Source organism: Schistocerca nitens, chromosome 4, assembly GCF_023898315.1.
Source record: "Schistocerca nitens isolate TAMUIC-IGC-003100 chromosome 4, iqSchNite1.1, whole genome shotgun sequence".
In the NCBI taxonomy this organism is placed as follows: domain Eukaryota; kingdom Metazoa; phylum Arthropoda; class Insecta; order Orthoptera; family Acrididae; genus Schistocerca; species Schistocerca nitens.
This window is the reverse complement of record NC_064617.1, coordinates 460,062,568-460,084,753: the sequence shown is the minus strand read 5'-3', so window position 1 is coordinate 460,084,753 and position 22,186 is coordinate 460,062,568. Positions and strand designations below refer to the sequence as shown.

The 22,186-nt window shown below is 40.1% G+C and overlaps 1 protein-coding gene across 1 annotated transcript in view; it reads right to left on the bottom strand.

Annotated features, from left to right (window-relative positions):
- The window catches only part of LOC126252371 (juvenile hormone esterase-like), a 172,978-nt gene that overhangs the window by 13,844 nt on the left and 136,948 nt on the right, over window positions 1-22,186 (bottom strand). Inside the window, exon 9 of the mRNA XM_049953263.1 lies at window positions 16,654-16,786. Coding sequence (XP_049809220.1) covers window positions 16,654-16,786 — 133 coding nt within the window. The remainder of the gene's footprint in view (window positions 1-16,653; window positions 16,787-22,186) is intronic.

Genomic DNA, 22,186 nt, shown 5'->3' with positions numbered 1-22,186 from the left:
TTACCCTCCAAGAGCCGCTGCTCCTCCTCCTCCTCCACCACCAGGGAAAATGTCCTCTTCTCTGTCTCCTGCTAAGGATGGGGCTCCATCTCAGAACACTCCTGCCTGGCATTCACAAGACAGGTAGCTTGCACCCTCAGGCTGGAGGAGAGACCTACGTTCCGAGGGCTCCAATGTCACTCACTCTCTGTCTGATCCTGACATCACTGCCACATATTTCCATACTGATACAGTCTCCTCCCTCCCTCTGAGGGAGAAAAGAAGCAGAGAAAGTCAAAGAATAAGGCTTCTCTCGCTTCCCAGAAGGCTTTACCCCTCCACTTCATCCCGAAACAGACCCAGTTTTTATGGATCCTCATTGGTGAAGACCACCGACCAAGTGACTTGATCTAACCTCAGCTCCTTTTTGTCGCACCTGGACTCTCACCACAAGATAATCTAGTGGAATTGCAACAGATATTATTGCCACTTCCCAGAAATACGACACCTTGTTTCCTTGTACTCTTCATTCTGTCTTGCTCTTCAAGAAACTCACTTTTGCGATGACCGATCTCTAAAGTTTCATGTTATTGAGTGATCTCTTGGAACCGTGCCAACCCTGGGATAGCATCTGGAGGTGTCTGCACTGTGATTCGCACCAATATCATTAGTGACTGGATCCCCCTTCATACCAACCTGGAAGCAATAGCAGATAGAGTGCAGACAACTGTGGCAATCACCATTTGCAATGTCTAACTCCCTTATGTTGAGCTGTCTACCTTAATACAGCAACTCCCGCCCCCCATATCTCCTACTTGGTAACTTCAATGCACACCACAACCACCCCCTGTGGGGAAGTGCCACTTCTTTGATTAGGGGTCTTCTACTTGACCAACTTACTACAGACTTTGATTTGTGTCTCCTCAATGACAGTTCCCCTACCCACTTCAGTGCTACTAATGGAAAATTTACTGCACTCGATCTCATAATATCTTCCACTGCTCTCGTGGCTTGTCTACATTGGTCAACCCTTGATGATCTTTGTGACAGTGACCACTTTCCTGTGATTCTGTCATTCCCCTGCCACCGTCATGCAGACAGGCCCCCACGTTGGGCATTCTCGGACTGCATTGATGTGATCATGCAGGGTATTTCTGCCACTATTCTTCATGATGCTGGCACTGCTGTCCCTCTATCCACAGGTCCCCTTCATTTCCTCCGTGGGGATGTACGGCTCTTCATCACAGGTTTGGTCCTAGCTCTGTAGCCTTCTGGGCCACCTGTGACAGTCAACTGTCCATGGGTTTATCCTCCAAGGTGCACTGTCTACTGATCCACTGGTCCTAGCAGGACACCTCAAAACACACTTTGCAGTAGCATCGGTGTCCTCTTTCTGTCCTGCCACCTTTCTCTGGCAGAAACACAGAGCTGAACAGACCCCCTCTTCTGTTTCAACCCTCACCAAGGTGAACCCTATAATGAACCCTTCACTGAATGGCAATTCTTGCAGGCTGTTACCTCTTCACATGACATGGCCCCAGGCCTAGATTCTATCCACAATCAGATGATCAGACACTTCGACAGTACACAGAGACATTATGTACTCAGGGTCTTCAACCACAATTGGGTCATGGGTGCCTTCCCCTCACATTGGCGAGACAGTGGTGCTTTCCCAGTGGTGCCTTCCTCTCAAAGTTGTGAGACAGTAAAGTTATCGCCATTCTTAAGCCTGGGAAGAAACCAGCATCTCTCGACAGCTACTGCCCAATTAGCCTGACAAACATACTTTGTAAACTGCTTGACAGGATGGTTACTTGGAACCTTTTGTCATTGTATCAGTGTGGCTTCTGGGAAGGACGATCTCCAACTGACTATTTGCTCAGACTTGAAACTGCAATCCAACTGGCTTTTACTAGCTGTTGGCACCTTGTAACTGTCTTCTTTGATGTACATAAGGCATATGACATGGCTTGGCACCATCACATTTCATTTACCCTCCATGACTGGGGCTTTTGCGGCCCCCTTCCAATTTTTATTCATGTTTTTTTGCCCAATAGCTCTTCTGGGTTCCAGTTGGCACTTCGCTCAGCACCCCTCAGATTCAGGAGAATGGTGTTCCACAGGGTTCTGCATTAAGTATCTCACTCGTCCTCATAGCCATCAATGGGCTTGTAACCCCTGTTGGCCCTCAAGTTACCTTGGTGTTGTATGTCAACGATTTTTGCATCTGGAGCAGCTCCCACTCGTTAGCATCTGCTGAGTGCCAGCTCCAAGGAGCCATCTGACAGGTCTCTGCATGGGCCGTCTTCCATAGCTTCCAGTTTTCCCCTTCCTAAATGTGGGTTATGCATTTTTTGCCATCAATTAATAGTACACTTTGATCCATAACTTTATATAGGCGATGAGCTCCAAGATGTTAGAGCACAGTCCTGCTTCTTGTGCCTTTTTTTTATGAAACGCTGATGTGGCTGCCCTATATTCACTGCCTGAGGATTACATGCATGAGGAAGCTTAAAGCTCTCTGCCACCTCACCCACACATCTTGGGGTGCAAACCGTGCTACTCTTCTCCATCTTTACAGTGCTCTGGTCTTGTCCAGACTAGATTATGGAAGTCAGGTTTATGGCTGAGTGGCTCCTTTTGCTCTGAAAATACTTGATCCTATCCACCACTGTGGGATGCGTCTGGCTATTGGTGCCTTTTGCACTAGTCCCTTTGACAATCTCCTCACAGAAGTGGGGATTCTCCCTCTATAAATACAATGAAACCAACTCATGGTTTCTTATGCAATCACCATTTGCAGATTACCTCACCATCCCTGTACTCTTTGTAAGCAAGGGACTGCTCCCTCCTGATAACTGCCCATGGTGGGATTGCAGGTTGGAATGTGTCTCACTTCCCTCTGTCGGGATCCCCATTCCCATTCACTGACATGTGCCCTGTGCATTTCCTCTCGCACCCCACCCTTGGATGGTGCCTAGACCACAGATTAGGACCAACCTGTTCCCGAGTCCTAAGGTCTCTGTTGCCCCTATGGTCTTTTGGCGTCTTGTACATTCCATCCTTGCAGATTTCCAGGGTGCTACTATCTTCTACACTGATGGTTCTAAGACAATAGATAAAGCGGGATATGCTTTCATGTCTCCTACTGCCATAGATCACCATTTATTGCCAGAATCATGTAGTGTGTTCACAGCAGAGCTGCTAGCCATTACCAGGGCCCTCCATTTTGTTACTTAGGCCTTGCTCCATGGTGTTTTACTATGTACTGACTCACTGAGCAGTCTGCTACTCTCATCATCCTTTGGTCTCTGCTGTCCATGACCTTCTCTCCTTCCTTGGCTGTGCTGCCTGCTCAGTTGTCTTTCTCTGAGTCCCAAGTCATGTGGGTATCGCAGGGAATGAAAGGACTGACTGTTTGGCTAGATAAGCTGATAGTCATGCTCCATTCCCTTTTGTGACTCCAGCTGTGGGTATGCAGATCTATGTCAAATCTCTCTTTGCCCGAAAGTGAAATGACATCTGGTGTGCTACTGCTCTCAATACTAAACTCTGCACAATCAAGAAGACTGCTGCACTTTAGTGCTCTTCCTTCCATTGCTCTTGGAAGGAGTCCATTGCTGTGTTTTGGTGCTCTTCCTTCTGCTCCTCTCAGAAGGAGTCCACTGCTTTATGCTGTCTCTGCATTGGTCATAATAGGCTCACCCATTGTGTCCTCCTGTGTAATGAACCCCCGCACAATATGGTTCTGGAACCAGACTAACGATGTCCCACATATTGGTAGAATGTCCCCTTCATGCTAAGTATAGTTGTCCTTAATTTTAACATTAGCAGGCAATGCATGGGTGGTTGAATTGGTCCTCAGCTTCCTCTGTGAAAGTGATACTTTCCAGATATAAGGTCTTGGTTTACTTCTGGAGCAGAGGGAGGGTGGTTGTGGTTGGGGCCTCTCTTCACGTTTTCTCAGTCTGGGACCCCGTGACCACTCCCCTGTGGAGAGATCACTCTTTTTTTACAGTTTTTAGACTTTGTCTAACCATTTATGCCTTTCACTGGTGTGTTTAGCTTCATTGTTTTACAGTTTGACTCCCCTGAGTGGGTCCATCCACTTTTGGCTGATCCTCTTTCCTCCGTAAGTAACTTTGGAATTGCTGGACTGATGATCTCACAGTTTGGCCCCATAAAACCACTCAATTAATCAATTAATCAGTCTCAAAATTTGTCAGGGAAAAATGTTAAAATGTTTCTGGAAATCTGGGAAATATCAGGCAAACTTGTGGCAACCCTGATACCACTCACATTTAAACTCAGTTCTCAGCCACAGTATTTAATTCTTTTCTGAGAAGATATTGTACAAAATATAAACACAGTTTTCAAACAAAATATGGTCATAAGGATAACAGGCAAAAGTATGAGGGGCAGTCAAATGGAAACCAAACACCCAACACAACAGGACCATGGAATGGTTCCAATAAAAAATAATCACCACACATTTTAAGACATTTGTCCCACTGGGAGACAAGATGTCTTACTGTTTCATGGGATGTGGTCAGTCACTGGCAGATCCACAACTGCACCCTATCTTGCACTACCTTTTCTGACTGAATGTGACATCCTTGCATGTCTTTCTGTAGGTCACCAAGATACAAAAATTTCACAATGGAAGATCCAGGCTACATGGAGGATGTAGCAGTTTTTCCCAACAAAATTGGCAGTATAGGTCAGGCATTACGCTGATTCTGTCTCACAGCAATCCAACAGCCTGAGACGAAACAGAAAAGTAGACAGTAGAAACCTCCAACATGTCCCCTACCACAGAAATCCAAAGCTGTTCACACACATTTCAGTACTGTCATGATCACCTTCGTCTTTTACTGCAGGGGGCATTGAGTTCTTTGAGCATGGACCCACAATCAGTGCACAGTGCAATGAAGACATTTTGCAGAAACTTCACTTCTCCATGAAGTCAGAATGCCCAGGGCATGCTGTCAGGTGGAATCATTATGTAGCATGATTACAACTGCCTCCACAATGCCAATCAGACAAAGGCTGTACGTCAGCAATTTGGTTTGGAAACACTGAAACATTCTCCAAACAGCCTGGATCTTTCACTGTTGGATTTTCACATCTTTGGTGATCTGAAGAAATGCGTGTGTGAATGTCAGTTACAGTCAGACAAGGGAGTGCAAGGGTGGGTGCAGTTGTAGATTCATTAATGGCTGACCACCTTCTGTGTAAAAGGAATCCCAGATGGGATAAATGTCTTAACATGTGTGGTGATCACTTTTGAATGGAACCATTCCATGGTTTTGCTGTGGCATGTCACTGGGTTTCATTTGACTGTCCCTTGGCTCACTGTGAAGATCTGTTCAAAAGATTGTGAATTTCATCTACATTGTGTGAGTACATTTACCTGTTAGTTATGCACATAAAATAGACTATTGATAATTACTTCACTAACTGCATTGCTCATGAACACAGATCAAGATTTAGAATGAACTTACAATTATGAGGAAAGAATAAACATAAAACTCAAAACAGTATTTTCTACTAAGGAAAAAAATTGCCCAACATATGATCTCAAGAAATTACTAAAATGAATGGTGGTTAAATGTAACTGTTACACAAAATACCTTATACAATGAAGGATTGCTTAGATAACACAAAGCAATGGTGTGGTTCAAAATGTAACACAAGTAAATATTATTAATAACAACAGTAATAAAAACACATCTCTGTTATTGCACGACACTTTTGCACTACAATACCTTTTTCTTTTACGCCTCTGGAAAATTTCACTCCAAAGCCCTGTGGTTGATAACACTAACATCTTATTCTCTTCTTCAGCTAGACACCTCACTTGTTATGGAGGGATACTGACTTACTATCTCAGAAAGCAAATGAAAAATTACAGTACACAAAATGCAAACCTAGCACCATCACCATGAACCAGACATCAACTAATGTAGTGCATAGGGTTACATTATGAAATAATGTGTGTACTGTGAATGGTATTGAGAAATGAATGAATAGGGTAACACTAGCTTCTTACATTACTGAATAACTTCTTTTCAAAACAGTATTGTACACTAGGGATAAAATTGTACACTAGGGATAAACTGAATGAGGTTATGCTGTTTTGTACAGACTGGCCTGATATGTGGGAGGAAGGAGGCTCGACCCTTCATCTGAGCACCCTGATTTAGGTTTCCTGTGATTTCCCTAAATTATTTCAGGCAAATACAGGAATGATTCCTACTACAATTTCACAACCTACTACCTGTCCCATCCTTGTCAGACTAGACATTAAGTATGTAAATGCCACATATATGAATTACTTTTTTAATATTTATGCTGTAATACCATGGTATGTCCAAATCATATGTAAAAGTCAACCCAAGACCTCCAGGGCCAGATGCTAGTGCTCTAACCACTAGACCACCATGGCAACACTGAGTGTATTGGTAAGATAAATACCTGTTGTTACATCTGAAGAGCCCTGAAGCTGTACACCAGCGTGGTATCTGTCAAGAGTGCTTGTCATGCTCATAAGCAATCATGTCTAAGTTATGGACTAATATTCTGGGGAAACTGTCTAGTATTGCTCAGTAGATTTAAAATAGAAAGAAGGCCATTAGAATATTCCATGGAATTAAAGTAAGGGAATCATGTAAATTTTCCTTCACAGCTCTGCTTTGACTACCATACATATATACAAGATAGCCCATTTTATTCTTAAGATAACTGAAAGAAAGAATGACAAAGTTTCAGATTAATTGTGAAGTCCCTAATCATAACACTAGACTCAATGAAAACTTTCATCCTCCCCACAAAAGTACCAGAATGTGTCAGAAGGATACATTTAATAGAGAATAGAAACTTCTTAACAAACTACATCTGAGAAAAAAAGCTATTCAGGTCTCCTTTCAACAAGCCTTATAGCAATATTTAGAGATTCACTGACTTTAATCAGTGGCTGAACATGTGGGTATACAATTTAAAATAAACATTGGCACACTTTATGATTTTTATTTGTGTGCTATCTACATTTATATCATATGTTCATCTGTATGTGTGAGTAAGTTTTGCTTGTGTGTATGTATTCTAGTCATGATGAAGGTTATAATCCAAAAGCAGAACATTGCAAGTGTTCTTTTTCATTGTTGCTATCTGCAAATTAATGCCTTCTCTATGTGGAGAGTACCAATCTGTTCTTTCCATATTGTTGTTATATGTTAAATATTGTGGTTTACATTATATCTACACATATTATAAAAATAAATATATGTTATGCCTGTACTGTGGGACACATCCAACAGAACAGACACTGCTTTGTGATACAATGGCCATTTATCTATATGAGATTTATCACCACAAATGGGCATTGAAATAAATTCAATGGTGACACATGAAAACTTGTGCTGGATAGGACTTGAACACAGTTTTACTGCTTTAAGTGAGCAGTCAGCTTAAGCACCTTGGATATCCACATGCACTTCCCATCAAACCCACACTCTCAATTTGTCACTCACTAGTAGTGCCCACTGTCCATTAATCCCTTTGCTTTCAGATTTTTAGTCAGTCCTGCAAGAGTTCAGACACTGAAATTACCATGAGCTCTCTATGCTCATAGATATTCATCATCATTTTCTGAGGCCTTTGTTCCACTTCAACAGCGGGTTGGCCTTGTTACTATGGATTTTGTGATGCTAGTGATGGAGGGTGGCCAGATGCCCTTCCTGTCACCACCCCTTACCCCCTGGGATGGAATTAGTGTAATCCAGCTGTCTGCGTCTTCTGTAAGCCACGAAATAGTGCAAATGTTTGCAAATGTCTGCAAGTCATGTAACTGAGATGGGACAGGGGAGCAGCCCAGTATTCACCTAGTGGGATGTAGAAAACTACCTAAAAACCATATCCAGGCTAGCCGGCACACCAACCATCATCATTAATCCACCAGGCGGCTTCGATCCGGGGCTGGCACGCCTACCTGACTCCAGGAAGCAGCACATTAGCACCCTAGGATAACCTGAAGGGCTATGCTCTTAGATATTACTACACGTATATAGCAATACCTGTAAGGACAATGCAGGAGTATGTTTAATAAAAAATAAGAAAATAGGGGAATACAAATAAGCTACTATTAACTTCATAGTGAATGCATTATTGTAGCCAAGATAGATATAGAACCAACTCCTACCGAACTAGTACAAGTTCATATGCCAACTAAGACCACATATGATGAAGAGATTGAAAAAATGTATGATGAGAAAAAAGAAATTATTCAGATAGTTAATGGAGATGAAAATTTCATTGTGATGGAGGACTGGAATTTGAGAGCAGAAAAAGAAAGAAAACGAAAAATAATAGTGAATATGGACTGATTGAAAGGAATGAAAGGGGAACCTCCCTGATAGAATTTTGCCCAGAGCATAATTTAATCATTAGTTACAGCTGGCTTAAGAATCATAAAGGAGGTTGTATAAGTGGAAAAGATGTAGAGACCCCAGAAGATTTCAACTGATTATACACTCCTGGAAATGGAAAAAAGAACACATTGACACCGGTGTGTCAGACCCACCATACTTGCTCCGGACACTGCGAGAGGGCTGTACAAGCAATGATCACACGCACGGCACAGCGGACACACCAGGAACCACGGTGTTGGCCATCAAATGGCGCTAGCTGCGCAGCATTTGTGCACCGCCGCCGTCAGTGTCAGCCAGTTTGCCATGGCATACGGAGCTCCATCGCAGTCTTTAACACTGGTAGCATGCCGCGACAGCGTGGACGTGAACCGTATGTGCAGTTGACGGACTTTGAGCGAGGGCGTATAGTGGGCATGCAGGAGGCCGGGTGGACGTACCGCCGAATTGCTCAACACGTGGGGCGTGAGGTCTCCACAGTACATCGATGTTGTTGCCAGTGGTCGGCGGAAGGTGCACGTGCCCGTCGACCTGGGACCGGACCACAGCGACGCACGGATGCACGCCAAGACCGTAGGATCCTACGCAGTGCCGTAGGGGACCGCACCGCCACTTCCCAGCAAATTAGGGACACTGTTGCTCCTGGAGTATCGGCGAGGACCATTCGCAACTGTCTCCATGAAGCTGGGCTACGGTCCCGCACACCGTTAGGCCGTCTTCCGCTCATGCCCCAACATCGTACAGCCCGCCTCCAGTGGTGTCGCGACAGGCGTGAATGGAGGGACGAATGGAGACGTGTCGTCTTCAGCGATGAGAGTCGCTTCTGCCTTGGTGCCAATGATGGTCGTATGCGTGTTTGGCGCCGTGCAGGTGAGCGCCACAATCAGGACTGCATACGACCGAGGCACACAGGGCCAACACCCGGCATCATGGTGTGGGGAGCGATCTCCTACACTGGCCGTACACCACTGGTGATCGTCGAGGGGACACTGAATAGTGCACGGTACATCCAAACCGTCATCAAACCCATCGTCCTACCATTCCTAGACCGGCAAGGGAACTTGCTGTTCCAACAGGACAATGCACGTCCGCATGTATCCCGTGCCACCCAACGTGCTCTAGAAGGTGTAAGTCAACTACCCTGGCCAGCAAGATCTCCGGATCTGTCCCCCATTGAGCATGTTTGGGACTGGATGAAGCGTCGTCTCACGCGGTCTGCACGTCCAGCACGAACGCTGGTCCAACTGAGGCGCCAGGTGGAAATGGCATGGCAAGCCGTTCCACAGGACTACATCCAGCATCTCTACGATCATCTCCATGGGAGAATAGCAGCCTGCATTGCTGCGAAAGGTGGATATACACTGTACTAGTGCTGACATTGTGCATGCTCTGTTGCCTGTGTCTATGTGCCTGTGGTTCTGTCAGTGTGATCATGTGATGTATCTGACCCCAGGAATGTGTCAATAAAGTTTCCCCTTTCCTGGGACAATGAATTCCCGGTGTTCTTATTTCAATTTCCAGGAGTGTATAATTTTAAGAAAGAGATCTCAGAACCAGATTTTAAATTTTAAGATTTCCAGGGGCAAGTGTTGACTCTAGCTGAAATTTATTGTTTATGAACTGTAGATTAAAACTGAAGAAATTGCAGAAAGGTAGGAAATCAATTATGTGGGATCTGGATAAGTTGAGAGTTTCAGAGGCAGTATTAGGCAATGGTTGACAAGGTCAGGGGAAAGGAATACAGCAGGTGGTGAATGGGAAGCTTTAAGAGAGGAAATAGTGAAGGCAGCAGAGTATCAAGTAGGCAAACAGACAAGGCCTAGTAGAAATTCTTGGATAACACGGGAGATTTTGAGTTTAACTGATGAAAGGAGAAAATACAAAAATGCAGCAACATACTGGGCAAAAGGGAATGCAAACATCTAAAAAATGAGCTTGACAGGAAGTGCAAAATGGCTAAACAGGAGTGGCTAGAGGACAAATGTAAGAGTTTAGAAGACTATGGGAAAGGCAGGTACTGCCTACAGGAATATCAAAGAGGCCTTTGATGAAAAGATAAGCTGCTGTATGAATATCAAAAGCTCAGATGGAAAACCAGTCCTAAGCAAAGAAGGGGAAGCTGAAAGGTGGAAGGAGTATATAGAGGGTCTGTACAAGGGAGATGAATTTGAAGGCAACATTGTAGAAATGGAAGAGTACATGGATAAAGAAGAAATGGAAATATGATAATGTGTGAAGAATCTAACAGAGCACTAAAGGACCCAAGTTGCAACAAAACCCCAGGACTAGACAACTGATAGTCTTGGGAGAGCCAGCCATGGCAAAATTCTTCCATCAGGTGTGCAACATGTGTGGGACAAGTGAAATACCTTCAGACCTTAAGAATAATGTAATAATTCCAGTTCCAAATAAAGTAGTTGCTGACAGTTGTGAAAATTATTGAAACATAAATTCTTTACAAAAGAATGGAAAAACTGGTAGAAGCCAACCTTGGGGATGATCAGTTTGGATTTTGGAGAAATGTAGGACCATGAAAAGTGAAATAACCCTAATACTTATCTTTGTAGGCTTATAGAAAGCTTTTGACAATGTTGACGGGACTCTCTCTTTGAGGTTCAGAAGATAGTAGAGGTAAAATATAGGGTTCAAAAGGCTATTTATAACTTATACAGCAACCAGACAGCAGTCATAAGAGTTGAGGGGCATGAAAGGGAAGCAGAGATTGAGAAGGAAGTGAGACCGTGTTGTCAGAGACAGCAAAGGACTTGGAAGAGCATCTGAAGGGAATGGACAGCGTCTTGAAAGGAGGATAAAGGATGAACCTCAACAAAAGCTAAATAAGGTTAAGGGAATATAGTAAAATTAAATCACATGATGCTTAGGAAATTAGACTAGGGAGCAAGACACTTATAATAGTAGATGAGGTTTGTTTTTGGGCAGCAAAATAACTGATGAGAGTTCAAATAGAGAGGAAATAAAATATATACTGGCTATGGCAAGAAAAGTGTTTCTTAACAAGAGAAATTTGTTAATATCAAATATAGACTTAAGTGTTAGGAAATATTTTCTGAATGTGTTTATCTGGAGTGTAGCTGTGTATAGAAGTGATACATGGATGATAAACAGTTTAGACAAGAAGAGAATAGAAGCTTTTGATGTATGGGACTACAGAAGAATGCTGAAGATTAGACTGGTAGATCATGAATTAATGAGGAGGTACTAAATATAATTAAGGAAACAAGGAATTTGTGGCACAACTTGGCTAAAAGAAGGGATCAGTTGAAAGGACACATTCTGAGACACCAAGGGATCATTAATTTGGTACTGGAGGGAAGTGTGGGGGGTAAAGACTGTAGAGAGACACCAAGAGATGAATACAGTAAGCAGATTCAGAAGTATGTAAGTTGTAATAGTTATTCAGAGATGAAGAGGCTTGGACAGGATAAAATAATATGGAAAGCTGTGTCAGACTAGTCTTCAGACTAAATAGCACAACAATAACAACAACAACAACATATGGTGGCATAGATGGCTCATGGTAATTTCAGTGCACATGCACACTATGTCTTAACTCTTGCTAGGCTCACCCAAATGCTACAGGTTAAGTGGGTTAATGGATAGTTAATGCTGCTAGCAAGTGACAAGCTAGGAATTTGGGTCAGATGGGAAGCAAGTCTGGACAGCAAAGGCAGTTAAGGTGACTGCTTGCTTAAAGAGGGACATACGGGTTTGAGCCCTGGTCCATCACAAGTCTTCACTTGTCACATTTGGATTCATTTCAGTGTCCAGTTTTGGCTGATCTCTTCATTTCTCTTAAAAGATCTGTATTTTAAAAAAGTATGTATGTACATTCCACATCTCGTCCTAAACCTCAGGACCAATTTCAGTCAAACTTGGTGCACACATCACTTACTGTCTGGAAAGAATTGTTGTGTGGTTAAGAACATCTTACCTGTCAAAGGGGTGGAGGTGGGAGTGAAAAAGAGATTTAGCCCTCAATGTGCAAATACTCGGACTTCATTCATCAGGTATTTAGGAATGAGAGCACTCAATGACTTGTAACAAGTTTTACACATAATTCACCAAACCTTTACAAAACTTTTTGTATATTATATTATATGATATATGAAGTACATCCAAAGGAATAGATACCATACATTCCTATAACAATTCTTGTTCACAATGCCCACAAAATGATGAAAGAAAAGTCACATACTACATTTTTGCTGTTCATGCAATGAAAGTGCTGCATTAGGCTTGACATTTTAATTCATTACTTCTTTACTAGAAACTTTATTCACAACACACTTTGCAGACAGTATTCAAATATGCTGCTGAATAAACCAGCAAAATTATACCACTGTATGATGCATCTTTCATGAGGAGTATCACCATAAACACTGGGAGGCATGAAAAACTGTTGCATCATGCATGGTGTTTAAATTTATTACTTCTCTCCTACTATTTCTATTTCCAACATGTTTTGCAGACAATATCCACATATGCCACTGACTGTACCTACAAAATTATATCATTGTAGAACAAATAACTGATAGATTTGTCATAAACATTGAGCTGCATAGAAACAAAGCTGCTGAGCAAAATTCTCTAGATATGCAAGTGAAACATCAGTAAAAATGCGTGTGAAATATATGACATGTATACATGGGTGAAGCTGCAGGTAAAAAGCTATTCCTAAACTCCTGGATCAATTTTAAGCAAACTTGACACACATATTACCATATCAAAAAAATACTGTGGGGTAAGAACCATGATCCTCCTATCGGGTTGGAGTTCGGGGTAATACTTTAATGATGAACAGAGATGGAAGTGGAGGAGGAGGAGGAGGAGGAGGAGGAGATAGAGCAGAGAGACAAGGAGGGGAAAACTGACAAGGGAAGTGAAGATGAGGAGATGGATAACAAGATGGGGGAAGAGGAGATGGACAGAGAGGAAAGGGGAGGGGGGGGGGGCGTAGATTGACCAGACATCCCGGATTTGCCGGACCAGTCCCAGTTTTCACATAAACGTCCTGGTGTCCTGAGAAAAATCTTCATAACACATAATTGTCTCAGTTTTGAATTGAGAAACAAAATGCATGCAAAAATATTTCTCATTCAATTAAATTTTTTGTGAAAAACAGGTTTTCTTAAAGTAAAATATTATAGAAATGTCTATTTTCACAATACATGTGTAGGCCTACTGCATTTGGTACAACTCATCTTATGCCTAAAGGAAGCAGACGGAGGATGAGGTATGTTGAAAAGAAAAGCCTGTATTACCTACCCCTACCTCTAACTTGCTGACCTTCCACTTTATGGCCCAAGAGACAAGTAAAACCAAAATCCAAGGAAATATAAAGGAGCATCACTTAAACCATTTCTCCCAATAGTACTGCCATCACACAGAAGTTATTTTGTGAAGACTCTAAGCAACGCAGTGTGTGTTAACAGTGCTTACTGGGTATTGTTTGTGATGTATGCATGCTTGCCCTAACAGTCTGCTTTCAAACAAAATCTTAAGTATTAGTAAGAAATAGATAATTTGTATCTGCTTACTGATTAGTAAAATTGCATAGTTTTTGGGACTGACAAATTGTACCCAAATCCCTAGTAAATGACAAACCATTGCAGAAAATATATCCTGGCTATTACAATAAAAAAGAATGTATCAGACTTTTTGACCTCTGAAGAAAATAATTTTATTTATGTGTGATGTACCTACATTTTCCTTTCCAATTCATAAAAGATAGATACATTCTTGCTATGGGTTTCTCAGCTGCTGCATCACCATAGGTCTATTATCGATATTTGATTGCTTTTGCAAAGTGACTGTTGTTGTAAAGGGTTAAGAAGGTTGAAGTTTTCTCTATAAAGTGCAATGGCTATTGAGAAGAAAGACTGGGCAGTGCTGGTAAATTGGTTTTATCAGAATGGAACTAGTAACAACACTGCATTGTGAAAATATCACTCAAAGAAACAGTTGTGAAGAGGCCCCATGCCAAAAAAATGGGCTAAATAATATGATCAAGAAATTTTAAGAAACAGGTAAATTAGGTAGTGCAGAAGGGAGAGGGACATAGCCCATTCACAAGGCAATTATTGATGAACTTGCTGCAGCTATAGTCAACCATGCAGCAGCATATGCTTCAAATTCTGCAATCAGTGTTCAAGCTCCTCTCCCCTGGCGAACAGTTCAAAAGATTCTACTGTGCATTTTACACTGGTATCCCTACAAGATCCAAATGTGCACCAAATGAAGCCCCAAGAGAGGCTAAAATTCCATGATTTTGCCCTTCATTTTTTGGCACACATGGAAATGGATGACTTGTGGCCAAGGAATATTGTTTGGAAGGACTAGGCACATTTCACTCTGCATAGTGCCATGAATGCACAGAACTGTCATGTATGGTGTTCTATGCTGTCATATGCTGTGCAGGAACATCCACTGCACTCAGCTTATGTGAGTCCTTTATCCTCAGTCATCCACAGCTCGTGGTCTTGCGGTCGTGTTCTCGCATCCTGAGCACGAGGTTCTGGGTTTGATTCCCATTGCGGTCAGGGATTTTCACCTGCTTTGAGATGATTGGGTGTTTGTGTTGTCCTCATCATTTCATCATCATTCATGAATTTGGCGTGTTTGAACTGAGCAAAGGTCGGGAATTTGTACGGGCGCTGATAATTGGCGCAGTTGAACACCCCACAAATCAAACATCTTCATCATCATCATAATAATATCCTCAGTCCATTTTTCTTTGAGAAGAGGGCCTGTTGGGTATACACTGACATCTGCACTTTATAAGGGCCTCCTTGTGCAACATATGTTTCCAGCTTTGCGAGAATGTAACTGTGTCCACACCACTATTTTCATGCAAAACAGAGTGACACCACATGTCACTTGCCAGGTGAAAGATTTGGTTTAAGAAACCTTCAGTGAAAACTGCATCATCTCTAGGAAATTTCAAGCTGTGTGGCCTTCCAGGTTCCCCAATTTAAATCCATGTGAATTCTGGTTGTAGCCATATCTAAAAGATCATGTTTGTCAGGGATGTACCTGGACTCTTCTTGATATGAAGGGTAGCATATAATGACATACCACCCTGACTACAATTGATATGCTACAACAATTGTTGACCATTCCTTGTTACAAGTGCAGCTTGTTGCTGAGTTGTGAGACCACACTGAACACATGTTGTAACTAGTGACCATATTCTAATGTGCCAGAATCACTCTATGTTTGATGGTTCCTCTCCTTTTCCCATACACACACCGCATTCTAACTTCTTATAGCACTATATTTTCACCTGGCGGCAGAAAGCGGAACAATTATTTTTTCAGCATATTCCAGAGCGCACCAATTAGTGAACATATTTATGACATTTCAGCATCCTGCAATGTATAGAGCCTGCACTGCAGCACTCAGAACAGCATCAGTTTAATTACTGCCACACAGCACTATTCTATTTGTCCATAAAAAATAATATGCATGATTTATCAATTATTTGTACACAAGGTACTATCACAGATCATAGATCTAATGAATGAACCCCTACTGTGAACTGTACAATCAAATTATTTTACAAGTTACAGGACATACTAGTTTGCTGTAGATTGTCATTTAAAATTTGTATAATCTGATTTGTTAACCAAAAAATGACATGTTGTCCCGGACTCTTCTGAAATCAAAATGGAGATTGAGAATATTTGTTATTTGGGGCAGATCTGTTATTGTTCTTTTGCACATAATCCATACCCAAGCACCAAAAGATAAACAGTTGTATTAGCAATTGATGCAGCAGTAGTAGTTTTATTCATCTGTATATCACTTTTACAAAGATAGTGAACATAATTGTGTAGGTGAATGCAGAGAAATACAATGTGTGGCATGTTAATGCATATATAGCTAATTGTGTGAATGTGTGGGAGTCTTTGCTATTCCTTGCCTTTATCTATTGTAAGTATTTTTAATTCTTTTTATTTCTTTTTCCTTTCTGAATTGTTAATCGTAAATCTCTTTCTCATTTACCTCACATCTATAACATATAAAGACTCATTTGTCAAACTTCCTATTATACTTATCAGGCACAATATCAGTGCATCAAGGATGTACCAATAAATTATATGAACTATCACACTCTAAATACTGAACATTTTCTAATATATGAGATCCTGAAATAGACTGGAGTATTAAATATTCATGCTAGTTTTAAATCTCTGATGAATAGCATTTGAGAGATGAACATACTTACCCAGTTGAAGCAAAATTTGCCCATAGTTCAGTCAATGTATGAATTAACTGCATGTCCTCTTCAGACCTTTTACCATTAGGAAACAATTTTTCCATTGGAAACAGATACAGTAGTTCATCAGCATGACAAACACCTAAATTTTTTGTTGATGAAAATAAATGTGTTACTATTTAAGACAAAAATATGACTTAATATTTTATATAACATCACTAATTCATATGCTATTTCAAAATAGGTAAGTGGTTACTATTCAAATGTTTTGTCCATAATGATACACAAATCAGCGTGCTGCTGATGTGCACTTGAACAGAATAATGATGCTAAAAAAGAGATCTGTTATGGTGGTACTTGGTCTGGGGCACAGGGTGACCTGTCATGATGCTCTTATCCAAAATAAATATCTCGAAGTATGCTGGTACTCGTGCTATAGGTAATATAGTGAATTTACCAGATGATCAAAAAGGCAAAAAGATAAAACTGTCAGCACAAGATGTTACACTCCACATTAGTGTACAGAAGAGCAACCTCATATGAACATTCAGCCATTACTGCATTTTATTTCATTTCATTTCATTTCATTTCATTTTATTATCTTCCTGTATATCATTTACATGATGTAGGAATTGTCACAACAAAGTTATCATACTAGTACAAGTACTACAGACATAATAACAGAATATCACTTTCAAGGCATTTTTTAAAAGTACAAGTTTAGACATACAAATTAAAATTTTTGGCAATAAATTCACACACAATCAAAGTACTCATCTACGTCATAGAACGTTTTGCTTAAAAGGTAATTTTTAAGTTCAGTCTTAAATTTTACTTCATCTATTATTGCCTTCATGTACACTGGCAGAGCATTGTAGAGTTTTATTCCAAAATCACTTACATGCTTTTGGGTTTGTGTTGTCCTTACCCTTTCTACATACAAATTCTTACGAGTTCTAGTATTATAATTATGGAAGTCCTCATTTGTATGTAGATTTTTCATATGTGCTCTTGTACACAGAATGCTTTTAAAAATATACAGTGATGGTATTGTGAGTATTTGCAGTTCTTTGAAAAGGGGCCTACAATGAGTTCTTGGAGAGTTATGTGTTATGATTCGTACAGCTCTTTTCTGAAATTTGAAGATATCTGTTAAGCTTGATTTAATTTTACCCCAGAACACTATGCCATAAGACACGATGGACTGAAAGTAAGCAAAATACACTAGTCTACTACAGTCTGTACTGCGTACTCTAGATAATATCCTCAATGCAAAACATGCTGAATTGAGCCTGTGGGATAAGTACTTGACATGGTCTTTCCAGCTTAAGTTTTGATCAATGTGCATGCCCAAAAACTTTGTGGATTGTACGCTCTCTATCTTCTTATCCATTAGTTTTAACTGGAGGTCCATATCTTGAGTTGCTTTGCCATACTGTATATAATTTGTTTTACGTAGATTAAGTGTTAACTCATTAGCATTAAACCAATGTTCAATATATTTCAGGACTATATCAGTTGTGGTGGTTAATGATTTTTTATCATCACTTATAATTACGCTAGTGTCATCTGCGAACAACATTATTTTGGTAGAAATATTAGGATTTTTTATGTCATTTATATAAAGCAAGAATAATAAGGGACCGAGAACACTGCCCTGTGGGACACCTATTTCCAATTTATTTGCATCTGAGACCCACTTGATTTTCTGATTTTTATGCTCCGCGATGATTTCTACCACCTGAGTTCCATCTTGAAGGTAAGATTCAAACCACTGCTTCACAACTCCCCTTACACCTATTGCCTCCATCTTGTTTAACAGAATTTTGTGATTTACTGTATCAAAAGCTTTAGATAAATCTAAGTTAATTCCCACTACACTTTTTTTAGTGTCAAGACTCCTGACAATCTCTTTGGTATAGGCATGGATAGCTGATTCTGTGCTGTGGCCTGAGCAAAAGCCATGTTGATTGCAGTTTAGAAGTTTGTGAGCATCTAAGTAATTTATGAGTCTGGTTTTCATTAATTTCTCTAGAATTTTTGAAAATGATTGGAAGGGATATTGGTCTATAAATTTCTACCTTGTATGGATCTCCTTTTTTAAACAGAGGTCTAACCTTAGAGATTTTCAACCTCTCAGGAAACACACCTTTACTGAAAGACAAATTGGCAATATGTACCAGGGGCTTTATAATTTGTTGGGCAACTTTTTTTATTATTGACACAGGCACTTCATCCACACCTGCAGACATTTTTGATTTTAGACTCTTTATCACCTTTAATATTTCATTATCATTTGTGGGAGTTAACAACATACTACTGTCTACTTTTGGGGCTGTTAATTTCTCATGTTTAGTAAAGTTTTTACTTAATGACACTGGTACAGTTAAAAAGTAATTATTAATGTAATTTGCCAGAGTTTCATCTTTTAATTCAATATTTTTCACTATTTTTGAGTACTATTTCCTGATCCTTGAGGCCCTTACCTGTTTCCCTTTTCACAATTTCCCAAATAGTTTTTGATTTATTGCCCGATTTTCTTATTAATTTATCATTACTTAGTAATTTTGCTTTTGTAATTACTTTTCTATATATTTTTTTGTAATTTGTTACATATTCTTTAAACTTGGGGTCAGTCCAACTTTCCAGTCTATAGTTAAGCATTTTCATGGTCCTGGAGGAATTTCTAATACCTGTTGTGATCCAGGAGTTAGCATGTGTATGGCCATATGTGTTTGTTTTGACAAGTTTCTTAGGAAAACACATTTCAAAATTCAACATAAACAAGGAAGAAAAAACATTATATGCAGTGTTTGTGCTAGTTTGTAACAGTACTTCTGCCCATGATTGGTTAGTCAGTGTATTTATAAAGTGACTGCAACTATTTGTGGAGAAGGTTCTTTTGTACATTTGGTATGAATTATTTTTGGTCACAGGGGCTATGGGAAATTTAAGGATAAGTGCATTGTGATCAGATATTCCTAGGTCAACATTTATTACATCTATATCTATGGCATCTATATTTGTGAAGATATTATCTATGAGACTTTTTGAAGAGTTTGTTATTCTTGTAGGGTTAGTTATATGCGGATACAAATTGAAGCTATGTAAAACATTCAGGAACTGATCTTTGGATGCACCTTCAGTCAATAAGTTGACATTAAAATCTCCACTTATAATTATTGTTGATTTTTTATGATGTAATATTTTGAGCAATGCCTCTAACTTATTTCTAAAAATTTCAGGATCACCACATGGTGATCTGTACACTGACATTATTATTAATTTACTCTTTTGCATATTCATCTGTATTTCTGCAGCCTCAAAATGTTTTTCTTCATTCAAGGATTCAGTTAGAGTCATATTTTTAAACTTTACTCAAGGTTTTACATAAATGCAAACACCGCCATGTCTTGTTTCCTTCCTGCAAAAATGGCTTACCAATTTGTATGGGGAAATGCAAATATTTTCTAGTTCATAACTCATGCACCAATGTTCTTGAATGCAAATACAATCTATACTAGCTTCACTGGCTGCAATCTCAAGTTCTAATATTTTATTTTTAATGCATTGTATGTTAAGGCTCATTATTTTTAAATTATTGAAATTAGGTTGAGAGGAGTTTGTACTCATGTTTCCCAATGTTAGGGGGCAGCTGGGATGATTGAGATCATTGCATACTGTCTTAACCCAGACATTTTGCAATAATTTTCCCATAATCAATTCGTCCTTCAAGCATCCATCAAGAACAACAGTATAAATCCCCAGCAAAGTGATTTGTTAATAAGATGGAACAGGAAAGACCTGGCATGAAAATTTGGTCATTGATGTCAGGTTCACTTCTTTGAAGAATGCAAAATATGCATGATGCTATATGTCAAAGTCTCTCAGACCATCAGGAAAGGAAGTGGGTCACTCTTATTACATGCCAATATTTTCTATTGGTGCTGGACATCTCTCATCACTATTTAAGGAGAGCATAGTGTCAGAATAGGAACCTCGAGAGCATTATTCAACCCTACAGTCAACATTTACAAGATGGGTTTACCTTTCAATATGATAATGTATGAGCATACCACTTCACCATATAAATACCTACTTCCTGCAGACAGAAATTAGGTGAGTGGTGTATTGTTATCATCAATAAATTATTATTAATTTTTTTGTTTCATTGATTTGAAGCAGCCTGCCATGAATTCCCCTCCTGCACAAAGCTCTCCATCTCAGTGTAGCATTTGCGCCCTATATACTCAATTATTTGCTGTGTGTGTTCCAGTCTCTGTCTTCCCCCATCATTGTTACCCTCTACAGCTCCCTCTACTATCATGGAGGTTATTTCCTGACTCATGTCCTATCAAACTATCCCGTCTTCTTGTCAGTGTTTTCCAGATGTCCTTTCTTCACCAATTTTGCATAGAATCTCCTCATTTCCTATCATATTAGTCCACCTAATTGTCAAGAATATACTGTAGTGCCTCATTTTAAATGCCTCAGTAGTTTTCTGTTCTGATTTTCCCACTGACCATGATCACTACCATACGCTGCTATGCTCCAAACATACGTTCTCAGAAATTTATTCCTCAAATTATGACAGTGGAATTGGAATGCCCTCTTTTCCTATGCTAGTTTGCTTTTTATGTCGTACTCATTTCATCTATTTTTCAAGTGTTATTCTGCTTCCAAAGCAGCAGAATTCATTAACTTTGTCTAATTTGTGATCACCCATTTTGATGTCCAGTTTCTCACTATTCTCATTTCTGCTACTTGTTGTTACCTTTGTCTTTTGCCAGTTTACTCTCAGTCCATATTAGGCACTCATTAGCCTGTTCATTCCATTCAACAGATCTTGCAATTCTTAATAAATGTCACTGAGGATAGCAACATCATCAGAAAATCTGGTCGTTGATACCGTTCCACCGAAAATTTTCAAACCACTCTTTAATCCTGTTTTTAAAAAAATTTCTTTCTATCATAGCTTCTTTGATGTATAGATGGAACAGCAAGGACAAAAGAGTGCATCCCTGTCTTACCCCGTTTTTATTTGTTCTTGGTCTTCCAGTCTTAGACTGATGACCTCGCTGTCTGGTCGCCTTCCCCAAAACAACCCAACCCTCTTCCAGTCTTATTGTTCCCCTTGGTCCTTGTACTTCCTGTATATTATGTCTATTTTCCTATAGCTTATTCTTCTTTCAGACTTCCACACAACATCTCCTCCACTCTGCTTGTAGTCTCTTTTTTCACTTTCTTCTTTTCTAATGTTTCCCAGATCTTTCTTCTGCAGGCACTATCAAATGGCTTATCTCTATTGAGAAAGGCCACCATAAGGTCTTCCCCAAATTCATAGTGGTGGTCCTGGAGCTGCCTCACTGCAAATTGCAAGTATAAGTTCAACAGTTGACCTCCAAGATCTGAAGCCATACTGTTCATCTCTCAGTTTGTTCTCAACCCTTGTTCAGATTCTGCTCTCCAGGAACTTTTCATGTACCTTGGCACAGTGTGACACCCCTGTAGTTTCTACAATCATTCCTAATCCCTTTTCAAC